The 16,867-nt window shown below is 52.1% G+C and overlaps 1 protein-coding gene across 5 annotated transcripts in view; it reads left to right on the forward strand.

The window, feature by feature from the left end:
* ABCC8 (ATP binding cassette subfamily C member 8) overlaps positions 1-16,867 on the forward strand; it is a 75,472-nt gene that overhangs the window by 42,430 nt on the left and 16,175 nt on the right. For 4 of the 5 annotated variants that reach the window (XM_007174857.2, XM_007174860.2, XM_007174859.2 and 1 more), the window contains 10 exons: positions 1,150-1,255; positions 1,433-1,549; positions 1,941-2,016; positions 2,772-2,877; positions 11,035-11,070; positions 12,390-12,425; positions 13,162-13,260; positions 14,331-14,415; positions 15,079-15,159; positions 16,442-16,579. In XM_007174857.2, the coding sequence (XP_007174919.1) occupies positions 1,150-1,255; positions 1,433-1,549; positions 1,941-2,016; positions 2,772-2,877; positions 11,035-11,070; positions 12,390-12,425; positions 13,162-13,260; positions 14,331-14,415; positions 15,079-15,159; positions 16,442-16,579 (880 nt within the window). The remainder of the gene's footprint in view (positions 1-1,149; positions 1,256-1,432; positions 1,550-1,940; positions 2,017-2,771; positions 2,878-11,034; positions 11,071-12,389; positions 12,426-13,161; positions 13,261-14,330; positions 14,416-15,078; positions 15,160-16,441; positions 16,580-16,867) is intronic. The other variant, XM_028164746.2, reaches the window with a different exon arrangement.

The following is a 16,867-nucleotide window of genomic DNA, read 5'->3' on the forward strand; positions in this document are numbered from 1 at the left end:
AGAACTGTGGTCATAGGAGTATCTGGCTAGGGAGTAGCCGGCTGCAAGGGGATTAGCTCCCGTTTCCAGGGTCGGCTATGCTGACTCACTTTTGTTGGCCGAGGCATTGTGACTTCTAATGATCAGCCCTCCTCCCTCACCCGTACCCCAGCCTGTGATTCTGTGTAGAACCCACAGATTCAAGGATGCTACACCTATGGGAAATCCCTTGCCTGAGTCAGAAGTATTTCTATGTAAACCGTTCTCATGTCACCATCGTCAGGATAGCTAAGGCCTTTTTAAAGAGAGAGACCAGACTCTGGGCTGAAAGTGGGAACAGGACACAGCCTGATGGTTGACCCCAAGGCCAGCTCCTCCCCTCCCCCCCAGCCCTTGCCAAGTCGTGTTGGAACGAGGACAGAGGGGGAAGCGGGCGAGGCTGGCTGTCTGCTCCTGCTGTGGGGAGGGGGTGTCATGCCCAGAACAGAAACAGGGTTGAGGGTGGCCCCAGGCTGTTGGACATTTAAGCAAAAGGTGGGAGAGGGGTACGCGAACAATTCTCAAGATTCCCCAGGCATCTTGCCCACCCCCAGGGATAAGAGAGAATGAATCAAAAGAGTGAAGCTTCTGGAACCTCCTCTGAGTCCATAAGGAAATCCCAGGGGTGGAGAATAGCCTTTTCCTCCATGAGTTAGGAATAATACCTCTTCCACACCTCCCCCAGCAAGATCAAATTATATTATGGGGATTAAATTATGTGCTTATGAAGTATTTAACAGTGTTTGACGTATATTACGTGATCAAAAAATACCAGTTGTGGTTGATAACCAATCCTAATCCTAACTAACCTAAAAGGAACTGATAAAGCCCAACATCCTTCAGTCTAATAACTCAAGACTAATCAACTTTAACACTAACCCTAAAACTGGCCAATCCCACCTGATCCACGCCCTAACCTACTCCAGCTGACTAGTCGACCCTAACCAGCCTTGGTAACACCTATAGCCCCCCATGGGATGCCCCCTATCTGTCCCCTCCAGTGCAGGCTTTGTGGGGGCCACACCTGGAAACTGGCATCTTCTCAGAGCTGCTCTCTCAGGCCTCGCCCTCCTCCCCCTCCCCTCCCCTCTGCCCTGGGCAGGGTGAGGGGTGTCTGCACTTCCTCTGCAGCGTGCAGAAGCTGAGCGAGTTCCTGTCCAGCGCAGAGATCCGCGAGGAGCAGTGTGCTGCCCGGGAGCCCGAGCCCCGGGGCCAGGCCAGCAAGTACCAGGCGGTGGTGAGTGCCCAGTGTCCCCTTGCCACACACCCCCCCACACACACACAGTGTTTTTCTCTAATGCCTGCAGCTCGTGCCCTGCTGGTCCTGCCTCAGCCTTTCCTCACTGGTGGGGGAGCTCCCTTCCCTGCACAGCTCCCAACTCCTGGGCCCTCACCTCCTCCTAACCATCCCCAGCCCCTCAAGGTTGTGAACCGCAAACGTCCAGCCTGGGAGGACCGTCGGGGCCTCGTGGGCCCGCTGCAGAGCCTGACCCCCGGTGCAGACGGGGATGCTGACAACTGCTGTGTCCAGGTGAGTCCGAGACCCCGCGCCCCGCCGCCCGCCGCCAGCGCCAACCCCAGGAGGAAACACTACATCTGAAGGGCCAGAGACCTGTGTGCTGAGCCCTCTGCCCTGGAGGTCACCCTGGCTGCCTGTAGAGTCCACAGGAGTCCCGAGACCAGGGACAATGCTTGCATCTCTACCAAGTGGGGGAACCTGTAGCGGTCCTCTGGGGAGGGTGCCTCAGGCAGAGAGGTCTGCACGAGAAGGCCATTCCCCCACTCCCCTGCCTTGGAGGTGATCTGGGGACTGGAATCAGTGTTTTTTGGCTTTCATGGGGGAGGGGAGGCGACGGACTATTCACCCTGAGACCCCAGCTGCCTTTCTGTTCTCTTCCGGGGCTGGGGTACCGCAAATGAAGATCATTGGAGGCTTCTTCACGTGGACCCCCGATGGAATCCCCACACTGTCCAACATCACCATCTGCATCCCCCGAGGTATGGCCCAGCTCACCCCTCTATCATGGTCTGGGGGTGTCCCCCTTGGAGTCGTGTTTGAAGTGCTCCCTCCCCACGCCCCCCTGAGTGACATGGGGAGAAAAAGAAAATTCAGGATCGATTGAGTACCTGCTCTGTGTGCACTCTTGGTGGGTGCTCTAGGGTATGAAGGCTAGAGAGGGGGTGGGCTACTTCCCCAAGGAGTCCGTGTGCTAGGCAGGAGTGCAGCAGCAAGGACAGGGCAAGACAGCGGGGCCTTGATGTCAAACCATCTGTTGCAGACAGAATGGGTGCTTCACAAAAGGGAAAGCGATCCCCAGTAGCCAGGGAAGTCGTAGTGGAAGAGGTGGGGATCCTGAGAATGAGCAGGGTGCCTCGGGCCATGAGGCAGCGTGGACATTCTGCAGGGGAAGCAGCAGGAGCAAAGCGTGGAAGTGGGAAGGAAAGGGTGCCCTTGGTTGGGACTGGGAAACTCTGGGCTCACACTTGAGAGCACTGGAAGGAGAAGCAGGTGCTTAGGAAGGGGCGGGGGGATCAACAGTAGGAAGGAGGAAGGACCTGGGGAGCCAGAGGTAGGATGTAGGTTTCCAGAAGGAAAGGCTCAAAGGGGGAAAGGACTCCCTGGGGATTCTAGGTAGGAGGAAAGCAAATGGGGGCCCCAGGGTTGGGTATATCTGTCTGTCTGTCTTTCTGGGTGGTGGTTGTTCAGACTCCCTCCTGGCCCCAGTCCCATCTGCCGCCCTCCCTCCCTGCAGGCCAGCTGACCATGATCGTGGGGCAGGTGGGCTGCGGCAAGTCTTCGCTCCTCCTAGCCACCCTGGGGGAGATGCAGAAGGTCTCAGGGACCGTCTTCTGGAACAGGTACTACATGCATCCTCCGGGCTCAGTTAGTGGGGAAAGACAGTGGGCAGGCGGAAGCCCTCCTTTCAACCATCCTTCTCAGTGGAGGATGCACCATGCATTTACTGAGTGTGTTCAGCGAGTACTCGATGAAAGCACTGAATTGTTATTCTCATTACCATCATTAGTATTTATTAAGCCCTCACTATGTGCCGGGTATTTTGCGATGTCCTCTGCACACACTATGTCATTTAATCCTTATGAAAACCAGCAAGGTAAGTACTGTTAACAGATCTCGTTTTGTAGAGAAGGGCCAAACTCTTTGCCCTCATTCACCCAGCTAATAAGTGGCAGAGCTGGAATTCGAATGCAGTTCTGTTTGACTCCAAATTCCGCGTTCACTCAGCCGCACTGCCTCCCAGTGTGAGGGACCGTAACACAAACATTGGTTTCTGGCTTGGTCATCAGCAAAGTTGATACAGACCATTCAGTGGGTATTTCAAGGAGCCAGAGATAAACCAGACAAATGTGAGTTTCTGGGCAAAGATCACTATCCTAATTAAAGAGCCAGAACCCTAGGCTGAGTCAATCATGAATCTATTATTTATACCCACCTACTTCCAAAAAGCACTTGAAACTAGTTGATTAAAGATACATATAAAATAAAGACTTTTTTTAAAGTAAGAAAAGAAGAGCCAAGAAATGAAGAGGGTGGAAAAGGTATTCAGAAACCTGGACAGAACATCGCTACTGCAGTCAACACACAACGTAGCTTGGAGCCTACCGACACTCATCCCCAACACCTCCCCGTCCCCAGTATCCAAGAATCCAAGAGAAAGAGGGATCCGACTGAGGTTTCAGGAATGGAAGTCACAGCCAGTTCAGCAGAGGGCAAGATGTCAGGTTTTTTCATAAGCTTGAGTGCAGACTGAGCAGAGAGAAAGGCCTTGGACCAGTGTCTGAACACCTGCATGTACCCCCATTTCCTGTTTTTCCAAAATGTCCCTGAATGGTGCACCCAGCACATCTGGCAGGTTTCCCTCCTCAGCGGGGCTGTGGGCTGGCAAACAAGCCCCTTGGGTTTCCCATGACCTTAGTCTCTGGAACGTTGATTCCACTGGGGATGTGCTATGTCTGGGGACAGAGGGTCTCTGCATCCATTCCCCATCTTATTCGGGTGTTTCTCAACACAGCCTGGCTGGAAAGGTCCAAGCATTGTGTTGCCAGGCCCTTGTGCCAACTGCCCCTCAGGGCTTTGGAGGAAGGAGCCCTTGTCCGTTGGCTGCCTGTGTGTGTCTGTGATGGGAAGACAGGAGCCCCCAGTGAACTGTGAGCTGAAGAAAGCAACTGATCATTTATTGGGCACCTGCTATGGGCAGGCCCTTTGCTAAGTGCACTGCAAGCACAATCTCGTTGAAGCTTCCCGCTGGGTGTTATCACCCCATTTCACAGAAGTAAGAACTGAGGACAGAGAGGCTGGGTGACTTACTGGTCAGCGTGCAGACCAGGGTCCCAAGCCTGGGCTCTTTCCCTCAAGCCTGGCCACTGCCTTGGGCTGGGGTACCTTGGGTCCTAGTTCCAGGGATTGTTCTCCAAATTCCATGTGGAGGGCAAACTGGATCCAGGCCGTCTCTCAGGGCAGACCTTTCCGAGATGGGATTACAGAGCCCAGAGACTGGGGCTGCCCCTAGATTCCCCTGTGTCCCACTCAGCCTGAATCAGACCCCCTCTGAGCGTGTTCCCTTTGCCCCACTTCCTTCATCTCCTCCCCACCGCCCTCACCCTCAGGTGCCGTCACACCCGCGTCAGCACCTCTCTGGCCTCTGCAGAGGCAGCTCAGCCTCAGCCCCCACCTCCTCTCCAAGCTGTGCCAACCCTCAGGGTCTGACTGCTGCCTCTTCTCTCTTAGGAAACCTCTGCCCCAGTCCCAGGGGGTACAGGGGCCTCTCCAGGGTGCTGGAGCGCCTCTTGTGTGCCAGATACTGTGTAAGGCACTTTATTTACTTCATTGTCTCGGTCAGTCTTCACCAAACTCTGTGAAGTAGGCATTATCATTATCCCCATTTAACAGATGAGGAAACTGAGGTGAAGCAAGTTGCCCAAGACCACCCAGCCCTTAAATGGCAGAAGTGGGATATGCCCCTAAGTGCTCAAGTGCATGGGCTTTCCACTGTGTGCTGAGAGAGAAGGGGCTTGAGAGCAACATGAAGAAATAGCTAGCCTGGCCACTCTGAAGGCCAGCAGCCTCAATGGCTGTGGTACCCCGCCGCCCCACCTCAGCAGAACCATCGCAGCACAGCTCACAGCTCTGTCTGCATTGACATTCACTCTCCTCGACCGGCAGCTGGGGCCCCACGTCCTGGCTCTGTTCCAGGCTCAGTGAGGGGGTGGTGGTGAAAGGATCTTTTTTCTCCAGGATCCACTTTGCCCTCCTCCATGGTACAGCTTCCCTCCCAAGCATAGCGAGGACATCAGGGTAGCCTGCAGCCTACCCCGGGACGTTGTGAGAATTTGTTCACGACTCAACTCATGTTCTGGCTTCTCTACATTGATGTATTCGCTCACCCCATATTTACTGAGCACCTGCTGTGTGCCAGACCCCGGGCACAGCAATAGGAATGCAAAGATGGTGAAGACGTGGCCGCTGCTTCCAAGGGAGGAGAACGGAGACCAGTGCCACCATCGAGCACAGAGGAACAGTGAACTCTGTGGTCAAGGAAAGAAGGCTCACGTGGACATGGTATCTGAGCCTTGAAGGATGAGCGTAGTTTCATCAGATGGAAGAGGCCGGGGTGGGAGAGGAAGGTGTTCCAAGCAAGGGTATCGGCATGGGCAAAGGCATGATCACGTAAGAGGGTGTGGTTCTGGTGCCCGCAGCAGTGGGTGTTAGGGACGCTGGTGAAGGACAGGACTAAAGAAGTGGGCTGGGCTGAGGTCAGACACCCTGTATACCTGGCCTGGGAAACAAGATTTAGCCTGAAGGCTGTAGGAGAAACGTGCTGGTGATACAGGATGAGGGATCGGGGAGAGAGAGACTGCAGGAAGGGAGACCAGTCAGGAGTTCGTTACAGTGGATGGGAGAAGGAGGAGGCTGGTCATACCTGGCTCAGTTGGCTTCATCTGCTGTTTGTCTCTCAAAATCCTGGACACGTACACAGCTCTGCTAGGCCCACCTACCCTGGGCAATGAGTTAAGTGTGGGGACTGTGTGTTGAGGCCCCCCTCCGTTACTTGCAGGAGCTCCATGCCTCAGACCCTGGGCTGCAGGGCTGCAGGGCAACGATGCGCTTGCAAAGTGAGCCAAGAGCAAAATAGCAGCCCCTCCCGCAGGCCTGCCTGTCTGCAGCCAGAGGCAGGGGCGATGCCAAGCCGCTCCGGTGTTTTTCATCCATACCAGGGCCAAGACCTGGTGACCAGGCAGCCAGAAGGAGTTCCAGGAGGCACAAGGCAGGGATTTGGGAGATTAGGAGGGGCATAACAGAGAATGCTCTGGGGAGATTGCTTTGTGTGTACAACCATTCATTTATTCCTTCCTTGAAAAAAATGAGCAGTATTGCTGAGCGGATAGGAGCAAAAGTTCTGGAGGCAGGCTGTCTGGGTTCAAATCTGGACTCTGTGCTTTGGGAAATTCTGTGACCCTTCTGTACCAGTTTTCCCTTATTACCCGTGGAGTTAATGTGAGGCTTAACCTGGCATGTAGCAAATGCCCTATAAATATTATTATAAATATTATTGTTTGACGATGTACTTCTATTCCAGGAACAAAATTCCCCTATTGCTCTTTAATTATACTCCAGCCTGTCTCCAGGAGAGACTGTAGTGAGCTCCCTGGGGATAAAGATCATATCTTGTTTGTCTCTCTGAATCCACAGCGCCTTTGCCAAATGAATGCATTTGCTAAATGAATGAACCAGGAACAACTTATGACCTTTAGGAGACTGCCATTAAATGCGTCTTTACCTCTCTCTCCTTCCCACATGCGTTTGTCCAAGCTGTTTCCCTCACCCAGACCTCCACCACCCAACTTCTCCACCAGCATTTGGAATGTGCAAATCCTATTCGTGCACGCCTCACACCGTATGCCAGGGCATGTCTCCCCCATGACACTGAGCTCCTTGGAGACGGGGCTGGAGGGCTATTCCATGCCATGCCCCAGGTGCCCCCCACAGGATGTGTATTTTGTGAACCCCTCTGTGTAAGCTACAAAGGAGAAGACCTGGCCCCTGCCCTCAGGGGGCTCACCAGTCCTGGGTGGACAGAGGCCTAGGATGGGCATGGGGGCTTCAAGGGGTGAGGCCCTACATTCTAGGCTGGAGAGTTACTGCGGCCGCCCTGAGTGGATCCTGCACATCGGTTGTTGCCCGGCTCCAGGTCTCTGGGAGAACCCAGGTCTCGTGCGGCTCCCAAATATTCACTTTACTGATAGTCACCTGCGCCTGCCTGGCTCTCTGCTTCGATGCACTGTTAACCTGGGAATTTGCAAACTCTCTCCTTAATCTTTAAGAGGAAAACATTCTGATAAACACTCAAAATTAGCAGATATATTCAAATGAAATTCTTTCCCTGGAAATAAAGAATAGGGCCATTAATGTCCACAGTAGATTGATTTTAAACAGCCCTGGGGAGACAGCAGGAAGCTGGGATCCGAGGAAAGCGTTGAGGTACCTCCCCACGAGGAACTGCAAACTGGCCTCTCTGGAGCTCCCTGCTGCCCCTGCCACCCCCGGAGGTGTGCGCCCCGGGCCCTACTTATTCTGAGCCTGCCTCAGGACATTGTTGCCTTGTGGTGTGAAGGCTGCCTCCTGAGACCCCCGATTCCCCAGGATGAAAAATAGGCTTGTCTCAGGACGACTCTGTGATCCCATCTGTTCATACAGTTCCTTGGAGCCTTTGGGGAGTTGGGTCAGGGGCTCAAGGGCACCCCAGGTTTCCTGCAGGAGGCAGGTGTGGTGAGATGGTGGGCAGACAGCTGGGGCACCATGTGGACATGACGAGCCTGAACTTGTGAACTAGATAGTCTCTGGTTGTGGTCCTGACTCTGCCACTCGATAGCTGTGTGACCTTGGGCAGGTTACTTCACCTCTCTGCGTCTTAGTTTCCTCATCCGAACAATAAGAAAAACCCTTTCCTCCCTCAGAGATTTGGCATTAGGACCCAACGACATCAATCGGAAAGGGCACTGTGCATGAAAGGTAACATTTCAGGGCAGCAACAAGCACCTCTGGGGCAGGATGAATGGACCATGGAGACCCATAAGTCCTAACTTCCCCTTCCAACCTCAATTTCCACTGCTTTCCTTTTTATTTATTGTTGGGGTCTTAAATGAATGTTGGGGCCATTGGACTTCTCCTCTGCCTGTGCCTTTGAAACCAAGCACTGAGCTGAAAGGATGATCTCCCGCCGACCCCATCCCTCATTCTCGAACCCCACCCAGGTCCTTCCCTCCAACCAGCTATGAGCTAGGTTGGTAATACACTCTCCCAGAGTCATGGTGAGGTTCCTACCATTACCCCAATTTTATAGCTAAGGAAACAGGCTCCCCTAAGGAAAGGGACTTGCCTAAGATTTCACAACCAGTGAGTGGAGAAGCCCATCGGGTACAAACTTTAGAGCCCATGTTCTTTCCACGTCTCACACTGCCTGCACTCATGCAGTCTCCTCCTCCAGCCTAGAATTCCCTCCCTCCACCTCCACTGTCTCCATCCTTCTCGCTTCGTGGTTCCGTTCACCTGTAACTTCTATGAGCCCTTCCTCACTTTCTCAGATTTCTTCCTCCTCCAAACTACTTGTAAAAAGTACATTTTTCTCTGACTCTAAAAGAATGTACGTTAAATGAGAAAAGATACACAAGTATAAAGAAGATTAAAAACCACCTAATATCCCACCATCCAGAAGTTTCCAGTCTTTTCTCTGCATATTTGCATATGTGTTTGTGTGTACTTTTCCCCCAAATTTCTATAGTACTTTCTGGCTCCTACTTTTCTTTTGGCCCTTATAACTTTCTGACTTCTGTCCCTGTCTGATTCGCTCTGCCAGACCGTGAGCCCTTTGAGGGCAGGCTCTGTGCAGTGATTCAGGTTGCCATGCACACAGGCACCCAGCTCACAGCTGGCTGCAGGGAAGGAGGTGGGTCAGAGAAAAGGAGAGATCATCTTCTTAGCTCAGTGCTTGGTCCCAAAAGTGCAGGCCGAAGAGGAACACTCATTTAAGAGCCCAGCAATCAATGAGAGGAAGTGTGCGCCACACATACCGTTTTTTACTTTTCAGATTAAGACATACACACACAATGAGGAGGCTCATTCTAGGAAGGCTGGAACTACACTGGAAAGAGGAGAAGATGAACCTGGATTCACATCCCAGCTTCCTAGCTCTGTACCATTGGGCACATCAGGCAAACCCTAAGCCTCAGTGTTTCCATCTGTAAGATGGGGATACTAACATCTATTTATAGAGTGTTGTGAGGATGAAGTGATGAATACAAACAACTTCACACAGTGCCTGGCATGAGGATGGCCGGCATTGAGTGCTAGCCCCCCTCCCTTCCTTCCTCCCAAATGATTAAAGATGTCTGTTAACAACCTCCATTTCTTACGGACCTGTCATGTGCTAAGCACTGTGGGAGCTGAAAAAGATGCTCTTCCTGCCTTAAAATCCCACTGGCGATAAAAGACTTACTTACACAGGAGCTGATTAGAGAAGAAGGTAGTCCATTATAAGGGCTAAATGAACAGCCCAGATAATGATGCAAACTGAGTTAGAGCCGAGGGAGTTCAATGTGTGCTGGGGTCCTCAGGGAGGCCACAGATGTGCTTCCCTCCAGAAAAATAACAGCCTTTGCAACCCTGGAAGCAGTCAAGGCAGAAGACTGCAGCGATGAGCTTATCTGAGCTGTGCCTGCAGAGTTGGAATTTGTAAGCTTGGGTTTTTTAATCTGTCTCACATTACCAGCTTGTCCATAAACTACAGCGGTCTGATGGTTAGGGAACATGAGGTTAGGTTGAGTTGAGGGAGTGAAATGAAACCATAAAGATCGGCGAATAGGATCATAGGGAACTGGTGATTATATATCCATCAGGGTCCATTCTGTTCTGCTCCTCAGCAGAGGACAAAAGAGAATTTCATCAGGCTTCTTTCCATCCCTGTTTTTGTCCATCCTGTTTTCCTGGCAAGAAATTTATCAGAGGTATGGCCTGGATAATCACAGTGAAGCAATGTAGCATAGTCATTAAGAGCATGAAGCTTTGGAGTTACAGATCTATTTTCTTTGCTATTTGCTGGCTGTGTGACTTTGGGCAAGTTACTTAGCCTCTCTAAGTCTCACTTTCCTTGTCTATAAAGTGCGGACCTCCTTCATATGGTTTTTTTGAGCTTTAAAATAGATAATACTATTGCAGTGCTTATAAAAGTTCAATAAATGTTAGCTGGTTTTACTATTATTAAAGTAAGATCTGCATGAAGACAGAACAGATTGATTTTCCCCAAATGTGCGTGTCAGAAGTACATACTTCATTGGGAGAAGGTTGCTTCTGGAAGGTTGAAAGGTGGCCTGGGGCAGGAGAAAGAGCACTGACAAAGTTGGCACCAAAATTCAGGTCACCTCACTCTGTTTTTCTAAAAACTTTTTACTGTAATCCACAGTATGAAACACATTTTACATCACAGCCCACTACATTTATGCATTGATAGGTAAGAGAAAAAAAATTCACACAAAAAATACACATCTTGACCACATGCAATGCACATTGGTATTTTCTTCTTTTCTTTTTAAGTGCAGTTGCAATTTACTTGTTTCAGACCCAATTTTCGGGTCCCAATCCACAGTTGGAAAATGCTGTATGAAATGATTATGACCTTGGGAAAGTCATTTTCCCTCCCTGAGCCTTAGTTTTCCCAACTATAAGCCAGTCTTGATGCCAAACCAGCTTCACTGCTGTTTGGAGTTGTGCCAGGAGTACTAATGAAGCCCTTGCTGTTCGGAGGGGGCCCATCCAGTTGCTGCGGGAGGGACAGAGATTGAGAAGAACAGTTTCTGCCCCCAAGGAAGCCACTTGGGGACACTGGGGATGGGTCGGAGGGGTGGGGATTGTGGGGTTGCTTCTCCCCAAAGACACAGTGTGATGGAGAGGAAGGCAATGGAGTGAGAAGTAACTGGTATTGTTTTTTCCCATTTGTGCCCCAGCAGCCTTCCTGACGGCGAGACGGGAGAGGACCCCAGGTACAGCCTTGGACCTCGGTTGGAAGTGGGTTCCAACAAAGGGAAGGGGCTTGGAGAATTCCCTGGCGGTCTAGCGGTTAGGACTTCGCGTTCCCAGTGCAGGGGGCATGGGTTCGATCCCTGGTCGGGGAACTAAGATCCCGCATGCTGCACAGAGCGGCCAAAGATAAAAAAATAAAAAATAAATTTAAAAAAAAAAAAAAAGAAAAAAAGTTGAGAAACAAAGCTATAAAAAGCGGAGGTGGGTATCCCCCAGGGAGAGAGAAAATTCGGTCGTGTTGCTTTGTGTTGCTTTATGTTCAATGTGCTTTATGTTCTGGTCATCTAAAACATCCGAGTGAAATAGATCGATGTGGCTCTAAGACCTTCAAAACCCTCCCTAACCACACCTCTTTCAAGACAATCGAGGCACACTGGAGGTGGTGGGAAGTCAGGAGTGGGAGGTTGACTTGACCTTGGAAATCCGTTTAAGCTTCTGGCCTTCACTCTGCAACACCACAGAGGTTTCACTTCCCCATACTTTCTCTGCCCTTTCTCCCACCTTGTCGCCAAGTGCCAGGGCATGATGACAGCCCAGACTCTCTAGCCATAGTGACCATAGTTCTTGAGCCAAAAATCAGACCTCCTGGTATGTGACAAGTATGAACGCATGGATGAGCACAACGGGACGGAGTACTTGACACTGGAGCAGTTGGGGTCTGTCCAGGCTACGTGGGCACCACAGCTGACCATGTCCCTCTCAGCAGATCCCCCAGGCTCCATGGTTGTCTTCTGACAGGGACCTGGGGCTGCAAATCACACCTGGAGCCCTTCTCAGCTCTCTAGGTGCCACACTGAGTTCCATCGGCTGTGGGTTACCATCCCCAGACTGCAGGCACCCACGGTGGCCTGCCCGGCCTGGCCTGGCTACGGTCAAAGCGCACTTCCTGCCCCAGACATTTGTGCAGCCATGTCAGCCCGAGACCTCGGCCAGTGCATCCGCGCCCTGATGCAGAGGCTGGGTCTGCAGGAGCCGCATGTTGGGCCTCATGCTCCTCTGACGTGGGAAGCACCACCACCCCCATGAGCCTACACCAATGGTGCCTTCCCCCCACTCTCCCTCGTAACTTAACCAGGTCCCCTGAGGCCTTCCTCACACACGCCGCGTGTATTCAGGCAGTGGAGGCCCCCCTGGATGGCGTGTGGCTTTTGTGGCTGCAGTCTTGGTCTCAGGGATTATAAAGGCACTCACGCTGGGTTTGAGGGAGCTCAAAATGTCTATGGAGAACTCAGTCTACTCAGGTGAACCCTGAAGGTGTGTCTTTCCTCCCCTGCTGCAGCCCAGAGCGGGAGACGGCAACCGACTCGGATGTCAGGTACTGTGTCCCGAGAGCACCGCCCTCCAGGGCAGACTTCCTCAGAGGGGGTCTCAGGCCAAGGGAGCCACAGAGCTCTGGAAGGCAGCCCCCCAGGTCCAGCCCAGCTGCAGAGGAGGCCCGGAAGGGCGCTGTGCTTCGTGCGGTGGTTCGGAGGCCGCCACTGCTTCCGTGCATCCAGCTGCTCCCTTCACACCAGATCATTTTTGTCTGGTGGTCATCTTTTCCTTTTCTTTCTTTCCTTTTTTTATTTTTTGTCTTCAGAAACCACATCACACTAAATGTGGTTTCCTTGACTCTTCATTTTTAAAAAGTTCCATTTGGAGTGTTACCTGCTAACATCAAAGTCGAGTGGTTTGAGGGCTACTCAAGGAAGGAGGAAATCAGGGTTCAAGTATTTACTTAGTTTGTTCACACTTTGGGGTCTTCCCAGGCTCTGGGTAGAGACTTAAGAAGGGGAACAGACTGCAAGGGTGGGATAGGGAGGGGTGGAAAGCAGGGAGGGGTTGAGGTCCCTTATCCCCCAGCCAGCTAAGACCCAGCGCCCAAGCCTGCCCCGGGCCCTTGGGGAACGAGAGGCCACCAGGAGCCACACAAAGCAGATTTCTGCCAACTGCACCTCCTCATCTTAGTGCTGCCCCCACCCCCTTGCCCCAGTTTAAGCCATCAGCTTGACAACCACCTCTGACAATGACCCCCTGAGAATACCTCCCTACTCCTGCCCTGCTTTTTCCAGGAAGAGAGGTCCCGTGGCCTATGCTTCTCAGAAACCATGGCTGCTAAATGCCACCGTGGAGGAGAACATCACCTTTGAGAGTCCCTTCAACAAACAACGGTAAAAGCCTCGAGGAGGTGGGTTGGGCGGCAAGCTGGGGAGGGGAGAAACTGGTCGTGCATTAGCCACTGCCCCAGCCCCCAAGCCCAGCCTGCTGCCTGCTCCTCCATCGATCTTCCTCACCCAGCCATCCTGCTCTCCAACCCCCTTATCTGGATTCCAGCCTGTTCCATATGGTCCATCTGGAAATGATCCAGATGTGCTGGGCATCAGGGCAGTCCAACTCCCATGGTTGAGAGGGCAGGAGGGGAGGGAGGTGCAGAAACCCTGGTGCCTTCTCTTGATGTTGGTGAAAAGGCTCGCCCAGCCCTCCATGAGTCTCCATTCTCGTGATTCCCTACCCCCAGCTCCGCAGCTTGTACACAGATCCCTCCAGTGCTAATGACTGCTAACATCCATGGAGCTCTTTCCAGATGTTCTTGCTATGCATGATTTCCTGTAATGCTCACATCAATCCCAGTAGGCAGGTACTATTATTATCCCCATTTTATAGATGAGGAAACCAAGACTCAGGAAGGTTAGGTAACTTTCCCAAGGCCACCCAGCCAGTAAGTGGCAGAAATGGGTTTCAAATCCAAGTCTTCCTGACACCCAAGTACATGTCACCGAGGCACTCTGATGTCTCCATGCACTCTGGCTGGCACCTGCCCAGGCTGAGAGCTGACCAGGGAAGTGTGAGGGGAGCAGGCTGGGCAAATATTTGACCAGCCATCATCATTTACTGCCTAAGCAAACCAGCAGTGATTTTTCCCTGTCAGTGCTCCAAGCATGGGCTCTGGCTGCAGCTTTTCCCACTGCACAGGGGCCACAGGCCCTCTCTTGTCACTTATGTGGCTATTTGCTCCCATCCAATTTCATCTTTCAAATATTTAACTTTCTTCATGATGGTGTCAGGTGCTGCCCTCAGCTCTTTTCAAGCTCACGGGGTGTTTGCTTACACCCATCAGGAGGCCCATTAAAGCCATTGCTCTTCCTGTGCATGTCTGCCTGGAGGGTAATGACCCTCTGCAAATGCCCAGGCCCACCTCTGGCCAGGCCGATCAGCTGTGTCCCCACCCACCCCACTGCAGGTACAAGATGGTCATCGAAGCCTGCTCCCTGCAACCAGACATCGACATCCTGCCCCATGGAGACCAGACCCAGATTGGGGAACGGGTTAGTAGCAGCTTCCAGGGGGTGGTTCTCAAAGTTGGGGCCCTCAGCCTCCCCTGCTCCCCACCCATCACCATCACCATGCCCTGACATCCTTCTCAGGGAGAACAGGTAATGAGAAATGAGAGAGGGGGAAGGCTGAAGAGTTGCCTGCAGTGGGATCAAAATGATCTCCTTGAGCCCTGGGTTGGTGGCTGTCCTCGAAAAGTTTTCAGTCGTGCTTGGTGCAGAGGTCAGCTTAGCACTTTCCCAGGCTGCAGATGACTTGACATCTCCATTCATGCCCCAAGTATGTACTGAGAGCCCGCACGGCACTGCGCTAGACTCAGGGTTGTTCTTCCTGTTCCCTTTCCGGGCGGGGTCCCTCCTCCATAAGCTTAAACAAATAGGATTCTTCCGTGGCTGTCCTCCTTGTGTGTGATTTAAATCCGCCCTTCCTCCATCCTGGTTTTCATGGGTCAGATGGTCCCTAGCACCTTGGGAATCATTCTCCCCGCTTCTGAATGAATTCAGTAAACATGTACAAGTTCCCCATCTCTGCCAGGTGGAGGGGGCAAAGAGGTGCATAGAGCCAGGCCTCCCTCCCAAAGAGCTCACAAGTAGGGGCCAGGACAGTCTCTCCTGAAGGGCTGTGAGGGCATGACCTTTCCTCCCCTTTGGCGGCAGGGCATCAACCTGTCCGGTGGTCAGCGCCAGCGAATCAGCGTGGCCCGAGCCCTCTACCAGCACACTAACGTCGTCTTCTTGGTGAGTGCACCAGCTGGTACCTCCTTGGGGCCCTCGTGTCTGGCTGCCACCTTGGCTCATTGCCTGCACAGATAGACACACACACACCATCACCCAACAACCTCCCACTCCAGGAGCAATCCTCTCCTGCCAGAGAGATTACCTACCCATCTTATTGATGGAGAAACTGAGGCAAGGTTAGTCCAATTGACCCATGTGGATTTCACACTGGGCTCTGCAGTAGCCATGAGAGGAGGCGAGTAGTAATTATAGGCCTCCTCCCTGTAGGACAGCCCCAACCTATTAACACTTATTTAGCCCGACTATAAAAATGGCAAATACATGGAAGGTGAGTTACCACTTCGCATCTCATGCCCAGAGCAGACATTGCTAATTGATCACAGCTTTCTTTCCCATGGAAACTTAACTTGGCCTCAGAATCCTTCTCAACACAGCACTCCAGGTAACCACTAGTAATCAAACATGAGATAAAACTTATCTATATCTGCCCTACTTCATGCCAAGTTCTGTGTGAGGTGCCTTAGTTGATACTGAAGAATTCTAAGACCCAGCCCTTGGCCTCAAAGGTTGAGAGTCTGATTAGGAAGACAGAGCTTACCCACACTCAAGAGCCACAGCCCACTTGAAAGCCAAACTGTGTGACACAGACTATGTCCAGAGAGACAACTGTGAGAGCTAGAGTAATCGGGGGGGCTTCCTAGAGGAGGGTCTTGAAGAGTGAGTCAGTTAAACAGAAGGAAAGAGGAAGCCCATTTGGACAGACGGTTAGAAGAAGGAACCTCAGGTCTCTGACCCCAGCTTTATTCTCCACCCTCCACTATTACTATGAGTAATAGTTCACCAGACAGACAAGAGGCAGATCAGCACTCCAGGCAGAGGGAACAGCAAAGGCCTGGAATGGCAAATTCCCGGGAAACATGGAGCGTAGGGAGCTTGCACAAGACAGATGAGAAGTGAGACTGGAAAGGAAGACTGAGCAGGTGGTAAAGGGCCTGGATTAGTGTGCTAAGGAATTCAGACTTAATAAACTATGGGGAGTCAATGGAGGTTCAGGAGTCAGGAAATGCTTGTGATTAGATCTGCTTGAGAGGCATAACAGATAGCCCCATTTCAAGATGAGGCAACTGAGGCCCAGAAAGGTTGGTTGCACTATCCAGGACCACGCAGTGGGCTGGGTTAGTGTCAGTCTCCCTAAACCAGAGCTGATGTAACTCTGGTGGTTTTTACACTCACTGTTATCCCCTCTTCCCACATGTGTCCCTACCTTCTCCCTTCTGCTTAGGATGACCCCTTCTCAGCGCTGGATGTCCATCTGAGTGACCACCTGATGCAGGCTGGGATCCTTGAGCTGCTCCGAGATGATAAGCGGACAGTGGTCCTAGTGACGCACAAGCTACAGTACCTGCCGCATGCAGACTGGGTGAGGGGCCACAAGGGGGTCAAGCTGTGGAGGGCTGAGGTGGGAGAGGCAGTCGGACATCTTCAAAGGAGTCAATCAGATGTCTCAGTAGTGACTGCTGAGGGCCACAAAGCAGAAGAGATCAGCAATGGATGGCTTCACACAGGCTGGGCCAATCAGGGAGAACCTGCATAGCCCAAGGGTTTGGTATCACCTAGAGCTGCAGACATCCATATCCTGACCCGGGGCCCATGTGGGTACACACAAGGCTGGCACAAAGAAGTCTGAAAAAGAAGCAGACACTCAGTT

The sequence above is a fragment of the Balaenoptera acutorostrata genome, chromosome 9, assembly GCF_949987535.1.
Source record: "Balaenoptera acutorostrata chromosome 9, mBalAcu1.1, whole genome shotgun sequence".
Classification (NCBI taxonomy): Eukaryota; Metazoa; Chordata; class Mammalia; order Artiodactyla; family Balaenopteridae; genus Balaenoptera; species Balaenoptera acutorostrata.